Here is a 20,485-nt window from a genome sequence, read left to right as displayed (position 1 = left end):
GTTTACTATACTGAATGATTTTTATTTATTAAAACTCGATATCATCAGATTCACCACGAAGCTCATTTTGTAACATTGGCCCTCTTATATACACTAGTATGTAACTATATACACTAGTATGTAACTATGTACACTAGTATGTAACTATATACACTAGTATGTAACTATATACACTAGTATGTAACTATGTACACTAGTATGTAACTATGTACACTAGTATGTAACTATGTATACTAGACAATGTAGAAGTTGGTAATCAAGATTGCTTATCTCCAAGAGACTGTTATTCAAAGAATACTACCTCCTTATACAGTGTTGTACTTTTTGAAGCCAACAAACAGAATATTGTAGACACCACTGTATCGGCAACAGTGGCATGGATGGAAACAATCTGCCGATATGAAAATGGTGTGGCTTTAAAGGTTCCATCAATGTAGATGGTCTGCGAACTCCTGGCAATGTCAAGGCTTTCTTGTGTGGCGAAAATCAATATTCCAGTTTTGTTGTTTTATAAGTGAAAAGTAATTAGATTGAAACTAACAGCTATACAAAATGCCATTTGACAATTAACAGTTAAAACTTTGCATGTGAGAGTAATTTCAATAATAATAGAACACACGCCTTCATTAACTCACTAAAAATTACAACTACTATTTTTGTCTGGTAGATAGTTGACTCACTTACCATTGTTAAAATATTTTATTATAACAATGCCTTGAGTTAGATACCACGTTTTTGACAGTAACTGCGAGGACATAAAGAATTATATTTTTAGAATTATACTTACTTGGTAAAACATAAATGGCTGGTTATCACGGGTACATTGCCACTCTAGTGGTCTCTGGACTTCGTCCAACAGTTTTGGGATTTTAGGGAGGTTGCTTGACCTGTTAAAAGCAAACTTAAATAAAAACTGCAAAAAAGATGAGCAATCACAATATTGCATAATGTAGAATAGGCAGACTTCAGAATAGGCTGAACACTATGAAAATTAATAACAAGTAATGAGTCAGGATTGAAAAGTTCACCATTGTTAAGTCAAAGGTATAATACCCTGATTTCAACCCTCATTACAAACTTGCGAGCTAAGTGTGTTTTTAATGTTATTCTTAGATTATGGTAGCTTTGTTAAATGCACATTGCCATCTGAGAAAAGAATAATATATATTTTATTCCATCAATTGTATCAAGCTTCACTAACTAAACTGAATTCAGCGATTTGTTTATTTAATATGGAGTAGCCCAACAATTTCTCGACACTGCGAAAAATGGTGATCGCCCATACAGTTCAATATTGTTATTATTATTAAGTGTTAACTAGTTATTAGTTATCCATGTTACTAAACTAACGTGTCAGTAGCAGCCTCAACCCACCTTGCTCTCTTCAGCACACTAGAAACAGCGCCATACTCAAGGAATTCGACATGCTGTACAGCCTCTTTTGCGTATGTCCTTTTCAGCGTATCAATTGGGTTCAATAAAACCAACTTCTCTAGAATCTGTCTTTGCTTATCATGCCTTATTTTGCCTTCATTGGGAAGATGGCTATGGTCTTCTGTGGCATACACCTTAACAAAATCACCTTCACGGGAGACAGAGTATCGCGGAGTCGTTATTCATGCCCCACACTGAAGCCAGCATCTCTAACGAGTTGAGCTCACGAGGTTGCGGTTACGCTGATATCGATAGCCATCGTATATTAACACATAACCACCTCTGTTTCCGCGAATGACTTGTCCCTAGAAACCATATCAAATTGCTGTACTGACCAATACTGAACTACAGTGTTCCCCTCACTTTTCGCTGTAAAGGAGGACTGAATATAAGGATCAATATGTACATGTATGGGCTAAAATTTTAACACAAGAATACATGAAATTATTTTCGAAATTGGAATACAGTAAATTTTTACCCTAAATTTGGATTAAATTAAATTAAAAAAACGTGAATTGAGAAGCCAATAAAAAGCTCAATATAAAACTTATTGTAGCACTAGTTTATGACAAACACTTCGGGTTTTACCGAAGACCCCGTATCAAATATAGATGCTCTGCTACTTCACAGTTTTGTTTCGGCTTGGACTAATCGTCAAGTCGTAATCTGATCATGTGACCCAATACTTCGAAAATAAATTTTGCAGCACTTTTCGATTATCACAGGTAACTAACAGGCTCGTCATACTTAGCAGACAATGATATGTACTCATTCGAGCTAAGGTTGAAAAGTTTAACGATTTTTTACGGTAAGTTATAAGATATCACTGCTAAAAGTGACAGCATTACAATGACGATAAAACAGACACGTAAGAACATTAGACATGGTTTTATGGAATGCGTGAAGTATATTTGTGAAAATATTTTGACGAATGAGATTGCATGAAAGTGTAAACAGAAACCATCCTGTAATAACTACGTCCCATTTAAGCCGTTTTGGAAAGCAAATTCATACTACGGCGGTCTCGTGTGGCTGCGATCAACTGTTCGTTTTTGAGCTTTTAAGAGCTTGTAATCACATTTCCACATATTTGGCACCTACAACACAACAGAGTAAGACATGGTGAATCTTTTCATATCAAATAACTGTAATGTGAATGTTATTCAAGTCAACCTTTAAAATCTTAAAAACATCGTCACTCTAAAGTATTCGCTTCGCGTAATCTTCTGAGATGAAATTTTAAAATTCAATATTTACCTCTAGCTTAGTCGCGGGTTTCGATACGCTGGTTCGTGGAATAGGAGGATAGCATTCCTCATCGTCTAGCATGCTTTTCTCAGAAGGCAGTGCCTAAAGAAGAGATCGAGCGAATAGCATTCTGAGTCAAATTGTTAAAGTCTTAAAGACATCGTCACTCTAAAGTATTTGCTTCGTGTAATCTTCTGACATGAAATTTTAAAATTCAATATTTACCTCTAGCTTAGTCGCGGGTTTCGGTGTACTGGTCCGTGGAATATGAGGATAGCATTCCTCATCGTCTATTACGCTTTTCTTAGAAGCCAGTGCCTAAAGAAGAGATCAAGCGAATAGCATTCTGAGTCAAACTGTTAAAGTCTTAAAGACATCGTCACTCTAAAGTATTTGCTTCGTGTAATCTTCTGACATGAAATTTTAAAATTCAATATTTACCTCTAGCTTAGTCGCGGGTTTCGGTGTACTGGTCCGTGGAATAGGAGGATAGCATTCTTCTGCATCTACGCCTACATTTTGCAGGAGCTCCACAGACTCTTCTGATACTTGCCGTCGTGACTCCTCCAGTAGAACAACATCTGTTGACTGAAAATATTCAGCAACTTATAGCTCACCGCTAACAGACTCGAGAGATTTGGATTAATTTGCAAAGCTTAAAAATGGTTTTGCGCCAGACCAGACAAACAAGTAGCATTGTGAAATTTAACTTACCTTTCTTCTGGACGTAACTGGCACACAATGGTTAAACAAAAAAGTTTTTCCATCAAAGTCAGTCGAACTGAACATGACATCAGCAACAGAAGACTTTGTTGGACGGACTCCTCGGCCAACAACTAAGCGAGACAGGGCGGGCGTCTGAAGTGTTGTCTGAGCAGGATAAAAGGTACGAATCGGACAGCCAACAACAGCACTAATAGCATAAATTGAGCTTATGCTTTGCCAGCATGCTGAGCTTCAAGCCGTAAGCGAGTCACCAGAAGATCCCCTTCCCCGGTCTCGCGCTTTTCTCCTTACCTCCGGTCAAGCCGGAGTTATAGCGAGCCGATAATATCACAATCTTATCGACTAATCGTACATGTAAATAAACAAGCAGTCTTACAAAAAGACACTAAAACTAGTCCTTGATAAATCTTCAATAATTAGACTGACTGACGATTACATGCTCAGCGTCCGCTTCTCTATCAGACCTTTCAATATCGGCATATTATCGGTCTAAATTTGTTATTACGTAATGGGGGTGGGGTCGCACGCCAGTGAAGTAATTTTCTGGAGTTAGTACTCTTGACTAACATTTTTAGCATAGACCGTGTTCACAGATAGGTACGAATTCACCCTCAGTTATCTTTTGTCAAGCCCGAACACTATAGAAAGTTGAATATAGGCCATAGGCCATGCCTTCCGTGCAACCCAGCCGAGAAAAAAGACTCGCGCTTGATTGAACACTAAATAGCAAAACCACTCGAAAAAAATACGTATCACCGTCAGCTATATAACTAGTTTAGCATGGAAGACAGAATCTTAATTGGTTCTGTTGATCAAGGGACAAGCAGCTCAAGGTTTCTGGTATGGAAATAAACTAGTTTATTCACCATTTTCAGTTTCGTTGTATTCGCAGGGCCACTGTCAAGTAATGTAAAATACGTTACAATAGTAAAAATACGAGCAATGGCAGGTATATCTTTTGTGGCCATCAGTGTATGAGTTTAAACTTGAATATGTGTGCAACTTGCCGAAATAGGATTTTGGTAGTTCACAAGTTGGTTATCCGATAAGACAAACCTACCTAGCGAGACAAATCACTAGACAATTTGTCTCACTCACCATGAAAGTGGCATACAGATTTCATTAGTTAATAAGAATCAGCCTGCATATTCTATTGAAATATGACAGGTTGCAGTAATATAACAAACTGTGATTTGTGGGAGAGCTCCTTGCAAAGTTGTTTGGTCTCATTTGTATGATGATATAAAATATTTGAAAGATAATATCTGTACAGATGAAATCTATATTTTTTTTGATTTTTTTCAATTGGAAAACTGTTACTCACTAATTTATAAACATATTAGTTTATAACTGTTTATAAACAAAGTTATAAACAGATTTCTAGTTAGTCTAGTAAAAACATGAATGACATGCTGGACAGCTGGATGACATGCAACTACGTAAGTGGCACAAGCTCTAAGTTTATATCGAAGCGTAAATGTTAAAAATTATAAAAAATGCTTTTTTAACAGGGTGTACAGCTAGTCAACATAGGTATGGGATATTTCAACCAATGTGTGTAATTGCAACAATAGTGAAAACTTATTATTTCTAAAAAATTTATTTGTAATTGTTGTAATTATAATCTAATTACAACTCTAATTATAATTATTATAATTAGAGTTGTGTATTTTAACCACGATCAAACTTTCTAGATTTTAATCTTGAGACATTCTAGCAATCAGATCGCCTCAAACATAAAAACAATCGCAAATGATAAAAAAATTCAGAAGTTCAAAAATTGGAAGTAGCGAAAATAAGACTAACAAAATCTCACTGTACGATGAAGTCAACTAATCGTAAAGAGAATAATAAAAGAGAAGATGCACCAGATTGCAGAGAAGATTACAAACATTTGAGTGCAAGTAACACTGACACAGTGTTGAGTAAAAATGAGCTAGCTATTGGCCGGCATTAGAACGCAAAAAATGTAAGAGCTTTAATAAATCCAAGTCAAAAAATATTGCAAGAAGACTGCAGCATATCTAACTTAGCAATTGTCGGCACATATCAGGCCTGATGGTTCGGCCCTATCAAGTTGGCTGTACATTTTTACTGCAGCATGGATATACTTCAGTTATTTTGCAAAGTGCTCCTTGCAATTACCAGCCTTACAGGTGCCAAACTCTTTCTACAGATGAATTAGAATTATAATTAATTAATAATTATAACTATAATTATTATAATTATAATTAGAGTTATAATTATTAATTAATTATAATTCTAATTCATCTGTAGAAAGAGTTTGGCACCTGTAAGGCTGGTAATTGCAAGGAGCACTTTGCAAAATAACTGAAGTATATCCATGCTGCAGTAAAAATGTACAGCCAACTTGATAGGGCCGAACCATCAGGCCTGATATGTGCCGACAATTACTAAGTTAGATATGCTGCAGTCTTGCAATATTTTTTGACTTGGATTTATTAAAGCTCTTACATTTTTTGTGTTCAAATGCTGGCCAATAGCTAGCTCATTTTTACTCAACACTGTGTCAGTGTTACTTGCACTTAAATGTTTGTAATCTTCTCTGCAATCTGGTGCATCTTTTCTTTTATTGTTCTCTTTACGATTAGTTGACTTCATCGTACAGTGAGATTTTGTTAGTCTTATTTTCGCTACTTCCAATTTTTGAACTTCTGAATTTTTTTATCATTTGCGATTGTTTTTTATGTTTGAGGCGATCTGATTGCCAGAATATCTCAAGATTAAAGTCTAGAAAGTTTGATCGTGGTTAAAAAACACCGATCAAGCAAAATGGCCATTATGACATCTTTAGTTGCAAAGAAACCAACAGAATGGAGGGGTGTATTTGCTGCAGCTTAAATGCAGTAACCGGTATCAACTATAGCAAAGACAACAACTAAGGACCTCAAGTATGTATCTAAGAGAAATCACCTGCGCTCAGTAATATCAGGTTACGAGCAACCACAATTATAAACAGAAAGAAGTGAAAAGTAAAAGGTGAAATGTGAGCAGCAACCGTTGTCTGAATTCTACTGAAACCAATCGATAGACTGAAAAGAGAGAGAGAGACGTGCAATCACGTGGGATTAAACTATAATTACATGTATAGTAGAGCAGGAGGGCATCAAAAAGCTGTCAAAAAAAGTGATTTATTCCTTTTGAAGGTGGGCTATGTGATAAGAGTGGTACCTAGATCAGAATTTTGAGCTGATTTCAAATATCTGGTTTCTACACCTCTCAGATTGTTCATTTTTGAGCAATATAATTAATATATTATTTTAATTAAACAAATGTCTGTAATGTTTTATGTGCTTCTGCCAACAAAGTGAAAATGAAAATGGCATATAAATACTAAATAATTAGCAATAACCTAAGTTGAAATCAATTCTAATAACACTAAATGATTTATTATTCAAATATTAGAATAATATTACAAGTGTATTATATAATATTATGTATTTCCAGTTTTGTTGATATTGTAGCAGCGTTACAGTTTGTCCTTGCTATTCCACAACTCCTATATCATTACAGATCTACAAAACAAAATGAAAAGTATTTTTAGAGACTAAGACCATGTATATATAATATTTTAGTATACATATATTCATCATTAATGCTTATTATGTTGAACCGTGTACTTTATTATGCAAGTGAAATCGCAATTAGTCAGTCTTTTATACGGTATGACACATGTATTCTAATCAAACATGAAGCACACTTTTGGTTACAATACCTCTCGAATAATAACCTTCTAATTCGCAGTCATCTGAGTCTTCTGCATTACTACTTTTATCTCCATCTTTATTTCTATTGCTGCTGCATCTGCACATGTCCGTACCCTTGAGATCTGTGTTGTTGCACTGAAAGCGACAAGACTGGCATCTAGTTTTGCATCGACAAAATGTGTCCATGAACACATCAGGAGGCGCTGGTTGTTCTGTCATCCATATAGCTTTAAGCTTTCCACCTTCCATAAACCATCCATGTTGCCGGGGGATGGGGCATTGATGATGATTTGCTTGGCTCTTCTCCAAATCGTGGCCTGGTAAGCAGTCCTAGGTATATGGAGATTTAACTCATCTAGTATGGGTGGTAGGTTTGATTGTGATGTGCAAGACGGTGAGCAGAAGATCTTATTCCCTGCTTCATTGATGTGATTTGTCTCCTCACTATATAATCTGCATATGAATGTCTCAATAGGTTCTCATATTGCACCATCAACTTCAAAATCTGTTCCCAATGATTTCAGTGTGTTACAGAATTCAGGATTGTTCTTTAGCAGCTTGAAAAAAGTTATCTTCCCTTTGGAATAGAATGCGCTTACACTGTCGGATCCACTTAGAGCATGGAGCCCGAGCAGTGCTTTGCATCGTTCAGTTGTGAAGACGATAGACAGACAGCCTATGATTACATATCTCAACTGCTTCTTCTTACCACAGCAGTAAATGAGTTTCTGTGATAGCAGCTCATCCACTAGAGATAGACAGCTTAGGAAAACATCTGTGTCCTGGCACTTGATTAGAACTTTTGAGCTGGGTTTGTCTTCCATTATCTTTGCGATAAGTGTAACATGCCCGTATCTGCCTCCTCGTGGTCTGATGTCAAATTATCTATTTGGCTTACAGCGATTGATTCATCAAGGTCATAGCTGATCATGTGGCATTCTTGAGAAAAAGCTGTTACAAGTTTCTGCTTCACAGTTGACTTGCTTCATGTATCCTTCAAAAATTTCACTAGGGCAGTCTTGTTTGAGCCATCTGCTAAAAATTCAAACCATTTTGGCAATGATTAGTTCGGACTAAACACAGCAACCTTCTGCCTTCCTCTCACACTTCTATGACTTCTCTCACCTCCCTTAATGCTGATATCAGGGTATGTGTCACAAACAAAATCCACGCCACATGTGTGATACAAGCTTCCAATACTAACTATTCGTTGCAAACGCTGGAGGAGTGTCAGGGTCTGAATTTTGGCTATAGCATCAACCACAACCCCGTCAAAGACTGGTAGCTGATCCTGGTTAACATAAATTGATGGTTGATCAGCAACATCTTTCTCAACAGCAGCCATCAGAGCCAACTTAGCAGTCTTCAATATAGAGCCATCACAGTTAGCCAGGGACCAGCTGATATGTTGCCAAGAGAGAATGATAACACTTTTCTCAAATCCAAGTTACGCTGTTGGCTGATCACTTCCAAATTCTCAAACAATCTGTGTGAACACTCTAGGACTTTTTATTTTGATTTCTTAGCTGATGGTAATGTGGTGAAGGTTTTGAGCTTGTTTGACTTGATAGATGCATTGAAATCAATCTCTTCGGTGCTTAATCTCTTCTGAACAAATTCTGAAAGCTGTTTCTCTCCTATCACATTTGCCATTTCAAGATCCTACTTCACTTCAATAGAGGCTTTTGCACCACTGGTAATACGTACTAGCTTGGTGGTTTGAAACGCAAACGGATTTATTCTTGCTGTTATGAGTCTTTCATGACTTCCCTCATTTCCTCATCAGCCTTCCATGCCTTTTCACGCATCTCATAACTTGCTGCATCCGAATCACTAAGCACTGGCATCTTCTTCATGTCTGTATGTACAGCTGTTCGTTCCGGGTGAGATGGAGTCCAGCGTTGAGAGGCCAATGACTTCCTGGTAAACTCTATGATTCCACCGTGAGACTTTGAGTCTCTTTTAACTGTTTGCTCAATAGATTGATCACAAGCGATAGAGCGGAATGGACAGTGATGTCGTGATTGATAAGTAAAATACCCCTTCTTCATAAGAGCCTCATACGCCTTGATCTGCGATACTTTCAGATTAGTCATTTCTGCATAGTACAGCGTGCCATATCTAGCATAGTTTGTGTGGTCATATGCAAAAAATCAAGGAAGGATCATACATGTAATTTATCTATACATTTACGCCCAAATTGTAGCTATAACACGTCATGTAAACTGCAAAGAGTTAGTTTTGCTGCTCACAAAATGTGCAGACAAACATAAAAATGTTTTCTTTTTCTCCCACCAAAGTACCATTATCATGGAGTAATCATCATGAATTTGTAAAGTAATAGATATCTAGCTTCACCTCTTCTGCTGTATCACATTCTTCTGTCTCTTCTCGTGTCTTTTCTCAGCTCTTTCCATAAAAAGTTTGTTACAATACTTTTTATAACAGGCATAATGACATAACGAGTCTGAACTCTCATCAAAGTTCTCAATGCTTGGCACTTTTTGAGTAATTTCACATTGAATGCTCTCTTCTTCCAATATCAACCATCTGTTTGAATACTGTTTAGCTGCCTCATATTGAAGTTTAGTCACTCTGACTAGGGTTTCATTTACAGACTGATCAAGACAGTGAAACAAGCAGTCTTGCTGCATCCTTGGCATGAGTTAAGAAGTGCTGAAAGTTGACTCACCTAATCTCAAATACATGTAAAAGCATTTACTAACTTTCGAGATTATAAAATAGTTTTCTTTGTCTGATATGTAAGGTTTTCCAAGCAAACTTGGAGTTGTCCCCTCCCATTTCGAAAGTGCTCTCTAGCTCAGAAATGTGCAAACACATAGGTGTAGAAACATTATAATTGAATTCAGCATAAATTTCTGACTATGAAACATCTTTGTTTGAGTAGCCCACCCTCGGAAGGAATAAGCTGAAAGATAAGTTTATGTTCCTGCTCTACTAGTAGATAAAGCACTTGCAGAGCAAACCAAATTTGAGCACCTGCAGTAGCTTGTCACAATGCAGTTTCAATTGCATGTTACAGTATGAAAGTACAGTCAAACATGAATAACTCGAACTTCACGGGACCGAGCAAAAGTGTTCGAATTATCAGAGCGTTCAAGTTATCAGAGCACTGTCACAAGTCCATGTATCTACTTATTTATTAGTAGATACATGTACATATACAAACTATAATATAAATCAAAAGCACAAATGGCTTGTTTCAAATTAAATGCTTCTAATGTAAAGTTTAAAACGTTTTTATCAAAAAGTATAGAGATTTTTCTATCACTTGAGATTGGTTTGTTGTTTGAGGTGATGTTATTGCCAGGACGTTTTTTAGATTGACATTGGCAAAACTTGATTGTTGTTGAAATGCTCAAAAGAAAAGACATTTTTTTCTTTTGAGCGTTTTACCCACGATCAATTTTGTCGATTTTTCTTGAAGTTTATGCAAAGATTACCTTACTTTCCCTGGGATTCTTTAAGAGCAACATTCCGAGGCAGTTCAATTAGAAGTTTTACGAGGTTTTACGGTACATTGTATATCACTCACGCTTTTTGAATGGATACTTATTGAATGTACACTCGTATTCTGTGTTTAGGTCAAACGATGAAAGTTTTTTTTTAGCTAAGACAACGTATACGTTTAATTACAACAATTTTTAAGATGTTTTCAACATTCCGACGTTGATTCAACACGGAATCAACGTCGGAAGACTATTCATCATTTGACCTAAACACAGAATACATGTATGTTCAATAAGTATCCATTCAAAAAGTGTCAGTGGTAGAGTGATATACAATGTACCGTAAAACCTCGTAAATCTTCTAATTGAACTGCCTCGGAGTGTTGCTCTTAACGAATACCATTTTCCTCGCTTCCGAAGGGCGATCGCTAAGCGGATGTTTGGTATAAATCAAATTTCACCAAACCTTTAGAAAAGTCATTGACAAAAATATTTTGCCGATGGTGGTAATAACGACGCTTATGAATTACGAAAATATGAGGTTTACCTCTATGGCTTGGAATAAAGTGATTTTCTAAAGCGATAACAACCATTTCGGTAGCCGTTGGGCAAAAAACAGTTCGACTTAACAGTGTTGAGTTCGAGTTATCTATAGCAATTTATCATTACGCGGGAACGGACCAAAGAAACTGTTCGAATTAACCATGTGTTCGAGCTATCCGTGGGCGAGTTATCCATGTTTGACTGTACCTGTATTACGGTGTTCTTATTCTACTATATAAGCAACCGCTAATCTAGAATAGCACAAAGTCACCTGCTTGAACTAGTCATGCAGACACTTACAGAAGTCAATAAGTGAGTCATTACAGGGTGCATCTATCAGAACACAAACTAGAACCAAACTATCTTGTTTACAATTACATGAAAAAGCTCATACATCTGACAGAGCCATGTTGAATTAAACTCTTTTCATTAGGTTTTTAAAATCATTTAAAGGTTTTTAAATCATTTTGCACGTAATTTTTTCTGAGAATTTTAATCACGATGAAGTTTTGTCTATTTCAATCTCGAAACATCCTGCCTGTCAGATCACCTTGAACATAGAAAACATTCTCAAATGATAGAAAAATGTCCGTACTTTCTGAGAAAATCTACCGAAACTTTGTGTAAGACCTTTGAGTAAAAATGAACTTGAATAATCTCCATGTTTATTTAAATTTTTCCCAAACTGTTAATTCTTCTGAACTAGACGATAATCCTTCCAACTTATTGCGAAAGAACCCGACCCATTATATTTACATAATTGCAGCATTTCTTATGATAGTTTTATTTTTATAACGCCCTCCTTGTTTGCAGGTATTTGATAGCAAGACAGCCGAAGTTGTCACCTACCACCAAGTTGAGATCAAACAGTTTTATCCTGAGCAAGGGTAATTTTTATCTCAGATTAATACCAGATTAGAAATTGATAACCAATCGATAGTCAGACATTGGGACAGCTATTGTTGTGCAAAGGATCGACAGACAGTTCATCAAGTGGCAATCGCTTTATTTCATTACTTTATGGTTAGCAGCATATTTATTGAGTCAGTAGAAGTTGATGACTCTTCACCTTTCACTGAACTCTTTTTAGCTTGCTTAGCAGTTTAGAGAAGGATTCCAGAATATTTCACTAAATAATGGTTGCTCATCGCAAACTATGCAATAGAAAATTAGAAATTATCTTCTATTTCTCTAGCCTTCATTGGGATAAGAAAAGACAACTCTTAGGGATGTATCTTGTTATTTATTGAACACAATATTCTAGAGGCATTTTACTGTTCAGTCAACTTATGTCTCAGAAATATGATTTTCAGGAGACTAGCTGGTAACACATACCTAGTGTTACCTAGCTATTAAACTATCATGCATCTGGTGTTGGTGTCTTTTGTTTTTACAGAGAATCATTGCATTGCTAGAAATGGGCATGTGTTTAGCGATAGCTTCTCTTTAATGAGAGGATGTTGAAATATTCTGCTTCGTTTAGCCTTCTTTTCCTTGCTTCTTCTTTGCTTCTTTTCCATTTTTTCTTTAGCAGTTCCGTTGAGGTACACTTACAAATTGCTGTTGTATGTTATCAGCGATCTGGTATTTTGGTTTTAAAATGCAACCCTTTGCATCATAGCCTTACCTACATGGATGCAGTTGAATAATGCCAATCTGATCACCTGCTGCCATTTGTTGAGTGAACTCAATTTTAAGCTACTAAATTAATAGTATGAGAGAGATTTGGTAGAACTGGAGTAGAAATATTTAAAAACACCATATGATGGCTAGACCGGTTCTTTTCTTTCCTTCTTTTTTGACGTTTTTAGTTAGCTTTTGAGTTTTTTATAACCTCTACTGCATTCATTTTTGTAATGCGATACAGTCGTACCTCGGCGTATGAGCTTAATGCACTTGGGACCTGAGCTTGTATGTCAATTTCCTCATATCTCAAGTCAATTCTTCATATGTAAAATAACTTAATACTAATTAATCCGGTCCCACCCTCTGAAAAAACACTACTTGTTCTAATTGTGCTCCCACAGTAATAAATACCTAGTAATTAATGGTTATGATCTGCAATCAAAAATGACCATATTATATACAGGACTGTATGGGTTTCTTACAGTTAAACAGTAGCGGCTAATGGCATTGTGAGAGAGAATCGATGGCAACACATCTGATACTTTACACTTTTATGGCACTGCGTAACATAAAATTAAATTTAACTTAAATGATTTTAGTTTACTTTATACACGCTTAATAATAAGTTCAAATCTCACGTTACACTAAACTCGATTCTTTTATGCTTGACTTCTTTTAGCTTGGCTCCTTTTCACTTTCACCTTCAGTCAGCCTCTTTAAAACTTTTTTTGCACTGATCCGATGAGAAAGACCTCAAGCAATGCCGTTCCTGAAAGTGACTCTCGCAGACTTGCTCATCTAACCGCCGCATCGATAACCGTTTTATATGTTCGTATCTCAAATTTTTTTTGCATCTCAAAACATAGTTTTTGGTATGTTGGGACACTCGAATGTCAATGTATGACTGTAAATGAATAAGTCAAAACCCACTTTTTAAAATATGCATGATCATTTGTAGTGCTACTTCATTTAGTCTTAGCACTGCTTGATTTCCTATTAGTTGGTGTGATGAGGACCCTCTAGAGATTTTGGATTCTGTCAAGTTATGCATAGAGAAGGCTGTTGACAATCTGACGGAATTGAACATCAATCCAAAAAGCATCAAAGGTATGTTTAGTAGTTTACATTGCAGTAAAGGGTGCATAACTCCTGCTATTTGTGCTTTATTATCAGCCGTATACTTCAGATGAGGTCACTCATTTCTTTTGTTGTTTCTGAACTGTCCTTGGTGCATGGTGTTTAGTAGGCTCTGCTTTACTGCATATTTTAACATATGAATCGTTCAATTTGTATCTAATGCAATCTTTGTAGATACCGTTCAAAGTAAAACCACAAATGCGTAATTATTGCATTTCTAAAATGTAATTGTATTTTGTTTAATTACTTTCTTTAAAGGGTTATTAACTGTTTAATGTTGTGAAAGTGAGAAAGCGTATCAATAAAAAGATTTAAATAGAGCTATTAAAATAAATGTGGGTAGGCTTCGGCTTCACCTATTTGCTTTTCTGTTTGGCTTATGTCTGGTTCACATTATACTGCTAACGTAACTAAGTCATTAATTAATATGAACAAATCTCACAGTTTTGCAGCAAAAAAGTTTGTTTCGGTTTCAAACTAGCCTGTCTTGGCAAACTGTTGTTTTTTGCGGAGTTGTCCCCCGTCGAGTAGGCGAGCAACAACAGCTTGTCACAAGACGTACTGCACCTGATGCATCAGCTGCACTAATAGGGAGTTGTTCTCTTCTGTCTACGCGGCTTGGCTGCGATGTTATGATTATCATGATTATTATGATTACCAATGGAGCGACCGACATAACATCGCAGCCAAGCCGCATAGACGGAAGAGTACAACTTCCTATAAGTGCAGCTGATGCATTAGGGGCAGTATGTCTTGTGACAAGCTGTTGTTGCTCGCCCGTTCGACGGGGGACAACTCCGCAAAAAACAACAGTTTGTCAAGACAGGCTAGTTTCAAGCGTGTAAGCGGAGCATTAAATTACCACATCTTACCCAACGACAGTGTAAATACTTCATAAAATACCTCATGTAAATAATCATGATAGGTTTTCATCATTAATATGCCAGCCTGGTTGTGGTTTGCTACCATGTTTGATAACCTATGTACATGAACCAGATTTGTGTTTTATTATGACACAATAATAAATTATTCATGAAATGATCGTTTTTCAAACGCAAAATGTTGCACCTTTTTATAATAATGAAGGCATCCGGTAGCAATGTCTAGCCTTGCGCGGTTCAAGTGTGATAAAATGTAAATGTTGAAGGGAGCACCAAAACAGTAAACATCTAGACTGATCTTACACAAAGAGCTAAAGACACTTTTGTAGGTTGATATGGTTTTCGAGAAGTTGACAACCCTATCAACATACAAAAGTGTTAATAGGTTTGTCAACTCTCTCAACATTTTTGTAGAAAAACATCTCGACAAAAAAACATCTCAGCTTTCCAGTTCCTAGATAAAATGTTATGAGCTTCATCCTAATTTCACAACAATAGTTGTTTTTAGCTAGAGTAACTTATTCAGCTGCAATATAATATTATAGCCACTAGTACCCTATCAGTCTAGTGTGCCGTGAGAGATCAGCTGTGCTGGCAAAGCAGAGAGAGTATCTGCACAATTTTTTCTGCAAAAAAGAAAGTGGTTTATTGGCACAGGCGTTGTAGTGTTGGTCTATCATCCACAAGTTGGGAGTTCAAATCTTGGTAAAGGGAATCTTTTTTCCTAACCTATAAGGCTGGCTTGGATGGTCAGACACGGTTCTTATTATAATAAAAATGTAAGAGAATTATCAGATCAGTGCACTTGAGACTTATACAGTCAAAGTTCTACTTATAACCACTTCAGCATCTGAATTTTCCAACATACAATGTCATATTTGGTCAGATATACTCTACACTATGGGAAATTTTCAACACAAGGTACTGAGGCATTCTAAAAACATGGGCTTTTTCATGTGAGAATGAAGAGACTGGTGAAGTTAGACAATAATTGCGAAAAACATATAAGTAATATAGGTAATAGTTTAATTGTATATAAGCCTATATTATAGTAAGTCACGCTATATATACCGTACTTTTCGGACTATTAGCCACTACTTTTTTCTGATGTCATGAATCATGTGGCTTATATAAGGGTACGGCTATTCTGTGGTTTTTTCTTTCACCGCTAGGGCGCATCAACCAGAATCTTCGGTTAGTGCGTCTCTAGCGTTGAAAGAAAAACGAAACGATGCCTAACAGTACTTTTCCGTTAGACAATGGGTTAAAAAGCGACGATTACGACGGTTAAAAAGACGGAACAGTGCCTAACGGCACTGTTCCGTCTTTTTAACCGTCGCTTTTTAACCCAGTATAAAAATAGTATCTTTAATAGTATCCCGTATTAACCGTCGCTAGGACAGTGCCGTTAGGCACTGTTTCGTTTCTTCTAGCAAAGTTGCTGCAGTTTTAAAAATCATCATCCTGAGTTCTGCGGCCGATACAAAGGTGCGGCCTATGTATTGTTTTATTATCGTTCTTATAAAGCAGATGCGTCTTATATAAGGGTGCAGTTAATAGTCCAGAAAAGTACAGTATCTCTATCTGGGCTTTCAAACCTGCCCATTTCCTCTCCTACTTTTCTGTTCGTCTGTCTGTTCGTGTGTCTTTGACAGTAAGACTTCTTTTATTTATTATTACTTTATTTATTTTTATAGATGAATAGCACAAAATTTTAGTAAATTTTATCAGAATATATCGATATTTTTTATTATTTGCGATTTTTTTGATGTTTAAAGTAATTTGACTGCCAGGATGTTTCAAGATTAAAATCAACAAAACTTTAATCACGTTTAAAATGCTCAAAAGAAAGTTACGTGCTCTGATATCACTAGTTGTTATTGCTGCAACAGTTGAAGTTGCAGCATCACGTGCCTCTATTATGCTGGTCTCTTGCAACTATAGACATTATAATCATACTGTCGCCTTATCTGAGCATTTTGACAACGATAAGTTTTGTCGATTTTAATCTTGAAAAATTCTGGCAGTCAGATTACTTGAAACATTAATAAAAATCGCAAATGATAAAAAATATCGATACATTCTGATAAAATCTACTAAAATTCTGTGAGAGTTCATCTTTAACTTATGATTTATTTTTTGGACATTTTTGCTAATTTCTCTAATTTTTCTAATTTCTTGCTTAGCCTTTATATGAGCTTTTTGTGTGAATTTGCCTTGAGTAGGTATTACGAACCATGTGGAAGGGATTATGTGAATTACAGTATAATCTCATAGGAATACTAGATGAATGCCCAGCTAATAAACAAATTCTTTATACAGAAAATTGATTTTTATTTAACATATAAATAACAGTTAACAATTTAACTCTCCAACTTCATATCATGAAAATGGTGTTTTGTTGAAATACATTGTAAGAAAAAATAAAACAAATGTGAAAGTGTTTAAATGTGCTTGCGAAATAATTAGCAAGTAATGGCTAAATCTATTTTACAACCAATCTATTTTTATAGGTTATAAATACATATTTTGGTAAGCTACAAGCTTATTTCAGTAAGCTATGAACATATGCTATATGTTGCTAACATAACTTTATATATGTTGCTGGCACACTTTTATATGTTACAGTCACTCCTTTATATGTTGCTAATATAACTTTATATGCTACATACATATATCTTTATATGCTGCTGACATATATTCATACGCTACAAACTTATCCTTGTATGTTGCTCCACATATCATACGCTGCTCATAGCTTTGAGTTGAACATGTATCTATATAAATGCAATTGCACTACGTTTTCCTCTGTTTAATAAACTATTATTTATAGCATTTGTGTTAATAAAGCAATACTAAGGCAACCATGGAGTAAATAAAGTCAAGCTGCAGCAGGCTTTTAAAGTCTGAGATATCTCAGGGAGTTGTTTTCCCTCCAGATCTTATAACATCCTAGTAATTTTTTACATTTTTTATCACATGCAATTTTATCACAAGTTAGCGTTGTTATCGAGCTTTTTTGAGCTCATTTTCCTCGGCGTTCAGCCTATTAAACATCCTGTAACAACCTACAAGCAATGTTAAATAGCTTATCTACCTTTCAGAAAAGTCTGATATTATATTCCGAATTTAGAGAATAATGAGTTTTAAGACACCCATTTCTATAATTCTAGATCGGACTAAACATCCCCAACTTCCGTCCCTAAAATGTTAGGTGCCGTCACATATTTATGGGCGGGGCTTGTTGTGTCAATTTTGAAACCCATATTGAATCGCTGTAAAAAAGCCTTCAAAAACAAAGATTAATTCGAATCTTATTGGACCAGAACAATCTTTATTTTGAGTACAACATCGGAATCACTGTGTCTGATTTACGATGAAAGTTTACAACAATGAAAGCAGTTTGTAGCAGTAATGGTTTAAGGTGATCATCATGATTAGATGCTTTGACTGTAGTATTGTGTATGTTGAGGTGATCATAAGTAAAGGGATTGACTGTAGTATTGTGTATGTTGAGGTGATCATAAGTAAAGGGATTGACTGTAGTATTGTGTATGTTAAGGTGATCATAAGTAGGGGTTTGATTGTAGTATTGCTTAAAAACATAAAACACCATTTATTGTTCTAGCATCGCCCAAGTTGACCTCTTTCTTATCGCTTGCCCATATATTTTCGTTTATATGTATTCTGGTTTTGCCTTTTCTGTTTGGCCTAAACTCGTAAATGAGCTCAATGCACTTAAAGCCTGGTTTCCATGCAGCGCAATGATCGTGTGCGGCGCAGTGACCGTGCGCAATGCAGTGAGTTGGCTGCGATGCAGTGTTTCCATAGCGCGCGTAGGCGCCATGCTTGCATCGGAGAGGGTGGGTAATTTCCGCTTACTCTTTCGTACGGGAGACCGATTTCTTTTTTTATCGACACGTGCTCTGCCATGCTAATTTTTTCTAATGACTAAAACAGCCTTCCGTTTGCATTGTGGGATAGGTTGAAAAGGTTGAGCGGTGTATTGTGGGATACATTATTGCACGCACCCGTCGCAAGGATCTATTTGGTTGGATCCTTGCGATCATCGTACGTGTGTCGTTCGTTCGTCATGCGATGAGGTTTCCACATCACAGCCGGCCTACATACGACGTCATACGCCTTGTCACACACCCTGCGCTGTCATAAGGAAACCGGGCTTTATTCATCTGATAGTCAAACCTTTTAGCTTGAAAAGCTGTGGTTGTTTTTCATATCAGATATTGTACTGAGGCTGTGTGCTCAAACTAATTAGATAAGACAACTCTCATGTTTGTACTCTCACTAAAGCAAATTGTTCTTTTTAGATCGCTATAACAATTATAGTGATTTCTGGTATGTAAGAGAGACAACCCACAAATTAAATTCTGGAGTTGAATAGAATTTTCCTTGTTTTTGTATGATTTTAAGCAAGGCTATGTCAACTAACAACCATACTTCACCATGGTATAATGAATGCAGTCATTTTATGTTGAAGCGATAAAGCTGCGCAGACGATTATAAGTAGGAACACAGCTATTTCTCGTTGAGCTGAAGTATGCCGCTATACAAGAACTTCACCTGAGCTATGGTTGTGTGTGTTACATAATACTCTTTATCAGAACTCTACACATAATTGATAAAAAAAATTGTTTTCTCGTTAACTCAGCTGGTGGTAATGTCTACTCATGGGTACTGTCTAGCTTGGAGTTTGAGCACTCGCCTCAAGACCTTGGCTATTACTAATAACACGTTTTCCGCAACTCCCACATGTTGACTGTTGCCAGTAATTGGCCAAGCCTCATTTGATGTGCAGGTTTTGTTGCACACGATACTCCAATGACTACTGTAATATTACAGTTGCTCTTACATGATAGCACTTTGCAAACTCCTTTCTGAGTGGGAGATATTTCTTCATTTTTTTCATTTTCTTTGCTTTAAAAAAAGGTTTGTTTTAGCAATTGGGGTGACCAATCAGAGGGAGACAACTGTAGTATGGGATAAAGTCACTGGCAAACCTCTATATAATGCCATTGGTAAGTTCTTGTTAGTAATTTACCGCATCTTTCTGTGTCTACATTCGCACCATATTTTCCAACCTTGTTATCAGCATAGTCCATCGTCTCCCCATAACATTAGTTGTTCTATTGTTGTTCTATAGTCCATCGTCTCCCCATAACATTAGTTGTTCTATTGTTGTTCTATAGTCCATCGTCTCCCCATAACATTAGTTGATTTCTATTGTTGTTCTATAGTCCATCGTCTCCCCATAACATTAGTTGTTCTATTGTTGTTCTATAGTCCATCGTCTCCCCATAACATTAGTTGTTCTATTGTTGTTCTATAGTCCATCGTCTCCCCATAACATTAGTTGTTCTATTCCTGTTTGTCCGCGCTTTAATTTTTTTTCCTTTTCATATTTAGTTTTGCAAAATGTTTTCGCTTACTGCCTGATATTTGTGACTGTATGCTGCGTGTGTGTATACATATGTATTAAATAAATTTCCTCCATTTCCTGACCATCGATATGTTTGTTATATAGTCTGGCTCGATGGCAGGACCACCAAGACTGTATCGACACTTGTTCAGAAGACACCCACACAGACCAGCACGTACTGGCAGGTGAGTGAAAAGGCACATCAGGTGCTTTATGAAAGTCAGCAAGTGTCAAATGAGGATGACTTAATAAAGG

General features: G+C 36.3%; 2 protein-coding genes across 5 annotated transcripts in view; one reads left to right on the top strand and one right to left on the bottom strand.

Annotated features, from left to right (window-relative positions):
• Positions 1–787: 787 nt before the first annotated feature.
• On the bottom strand, positions 788–3,682 carry LOC137387384 (uncharacterized). Of its 3 annotated transcripts, none has more exons than XR_010977903.1 (6): positions 3,397–3,682; positions 3,124–3,270; positions 2,908–3,000; positions 2,692–2,784; positions 1,375–2,531; positions 788–887 (listed from the first exon to the last, which is right to left on the bottom strand). XR_010977903.1 is itself a non-coding variant. In XM_068073795.1 (5 exons), exons 1-5 carry the CDS (start codon positions 3,469–3,471, stop codon positions 1,644–1,646), a joined length of 504 nt encoding a protein of 167 aa, XP_067929896.1. In that variant the 5' UTR covers positions 3,472–3,682; the 3' UTR covers positions 794–1,643. The 3 variants fall into 3 exon arrangements, 1 of the variants encoding a protein (XP_067929896.1); XR_010977902.1 differs by having other exon boundaries at positions 1,375–1,739; XM_068073795.1 differs by having other exon boundaries at positions 794–1,739.
• Positions 3,683–4,070: 388 nt separating this feature from the next.
• The window catches only part of LOC137388622 (glycerol kinase-like), a 53,872-nt gene continuing 37,457 nt past the window's right edge, over positions 4,071–20,485 (top strand). For both annotated transcript variants that reach the window (XM_068075098.1, XM_068075099.1), the window contains exons 1-5: positions 4,071–4,248; positions 11,963–12,036; positions 13,776–13,882; positions 19,752–19,829; positions 20,336–20,415. In XM_068075098.1, coding sequence (XP_067931199.1) covers positions 4,189–4,248; positions 11,963–12,036; positions 13,776–13,882; positions 19,752–19,829; positions 20,336–20,415 — 399 coding nt within the window. In that variant the 5' untranslated portion in view covers positions 4,071–4,188. The remainder of the gene's footprint in view (positions 4,249–11,962; positions 12,037–13,775; positions 13,883–19,751; positions 19,830–20,335; positions 20,416–20,485) is intronic.

Source organism: Watersipora subatra, chromosome 2 (assembly GCF_963576615.1).
Source record: "Watersipora subatra chromosome 2, tzWatSuba1.1, whole genome shotgun sequence".
NCBI classification, from domain to species: domain Eukaryota; kingdom Metazoa; phylum Bryozoa; class Gymnolaemata; order Cheilostomatida; family Watersiporidae; genus Watersipora; species Watersipora subatra.
This window is presented reverse-complemented; position numbering and strand designations above follow the sequence as displayed.

Coding starts and splice junctions, on each gene's coding strand:
- LOC137387384 (XM_068073795.1), bottom strand. CDS start 3,471: ATGTTCAGTTCGACTGACTTTGATGGAAAAACTTTTTTGTTTAACCAT. Junction 3,271..3,396: donor CAGTTACGTCCAGAAGAAAG/GTAAGTTAAATT, acceptor GAATATTTTCAG/TCAACAGATGTTGTTCTACT. Junction 1,740..2,691: donor AACCCGCGACTAAGCTAGAG/GTAAATATTGAA, acceptor TATGGTTTCTAG/GGACAAGTCATTCGCGGAAA.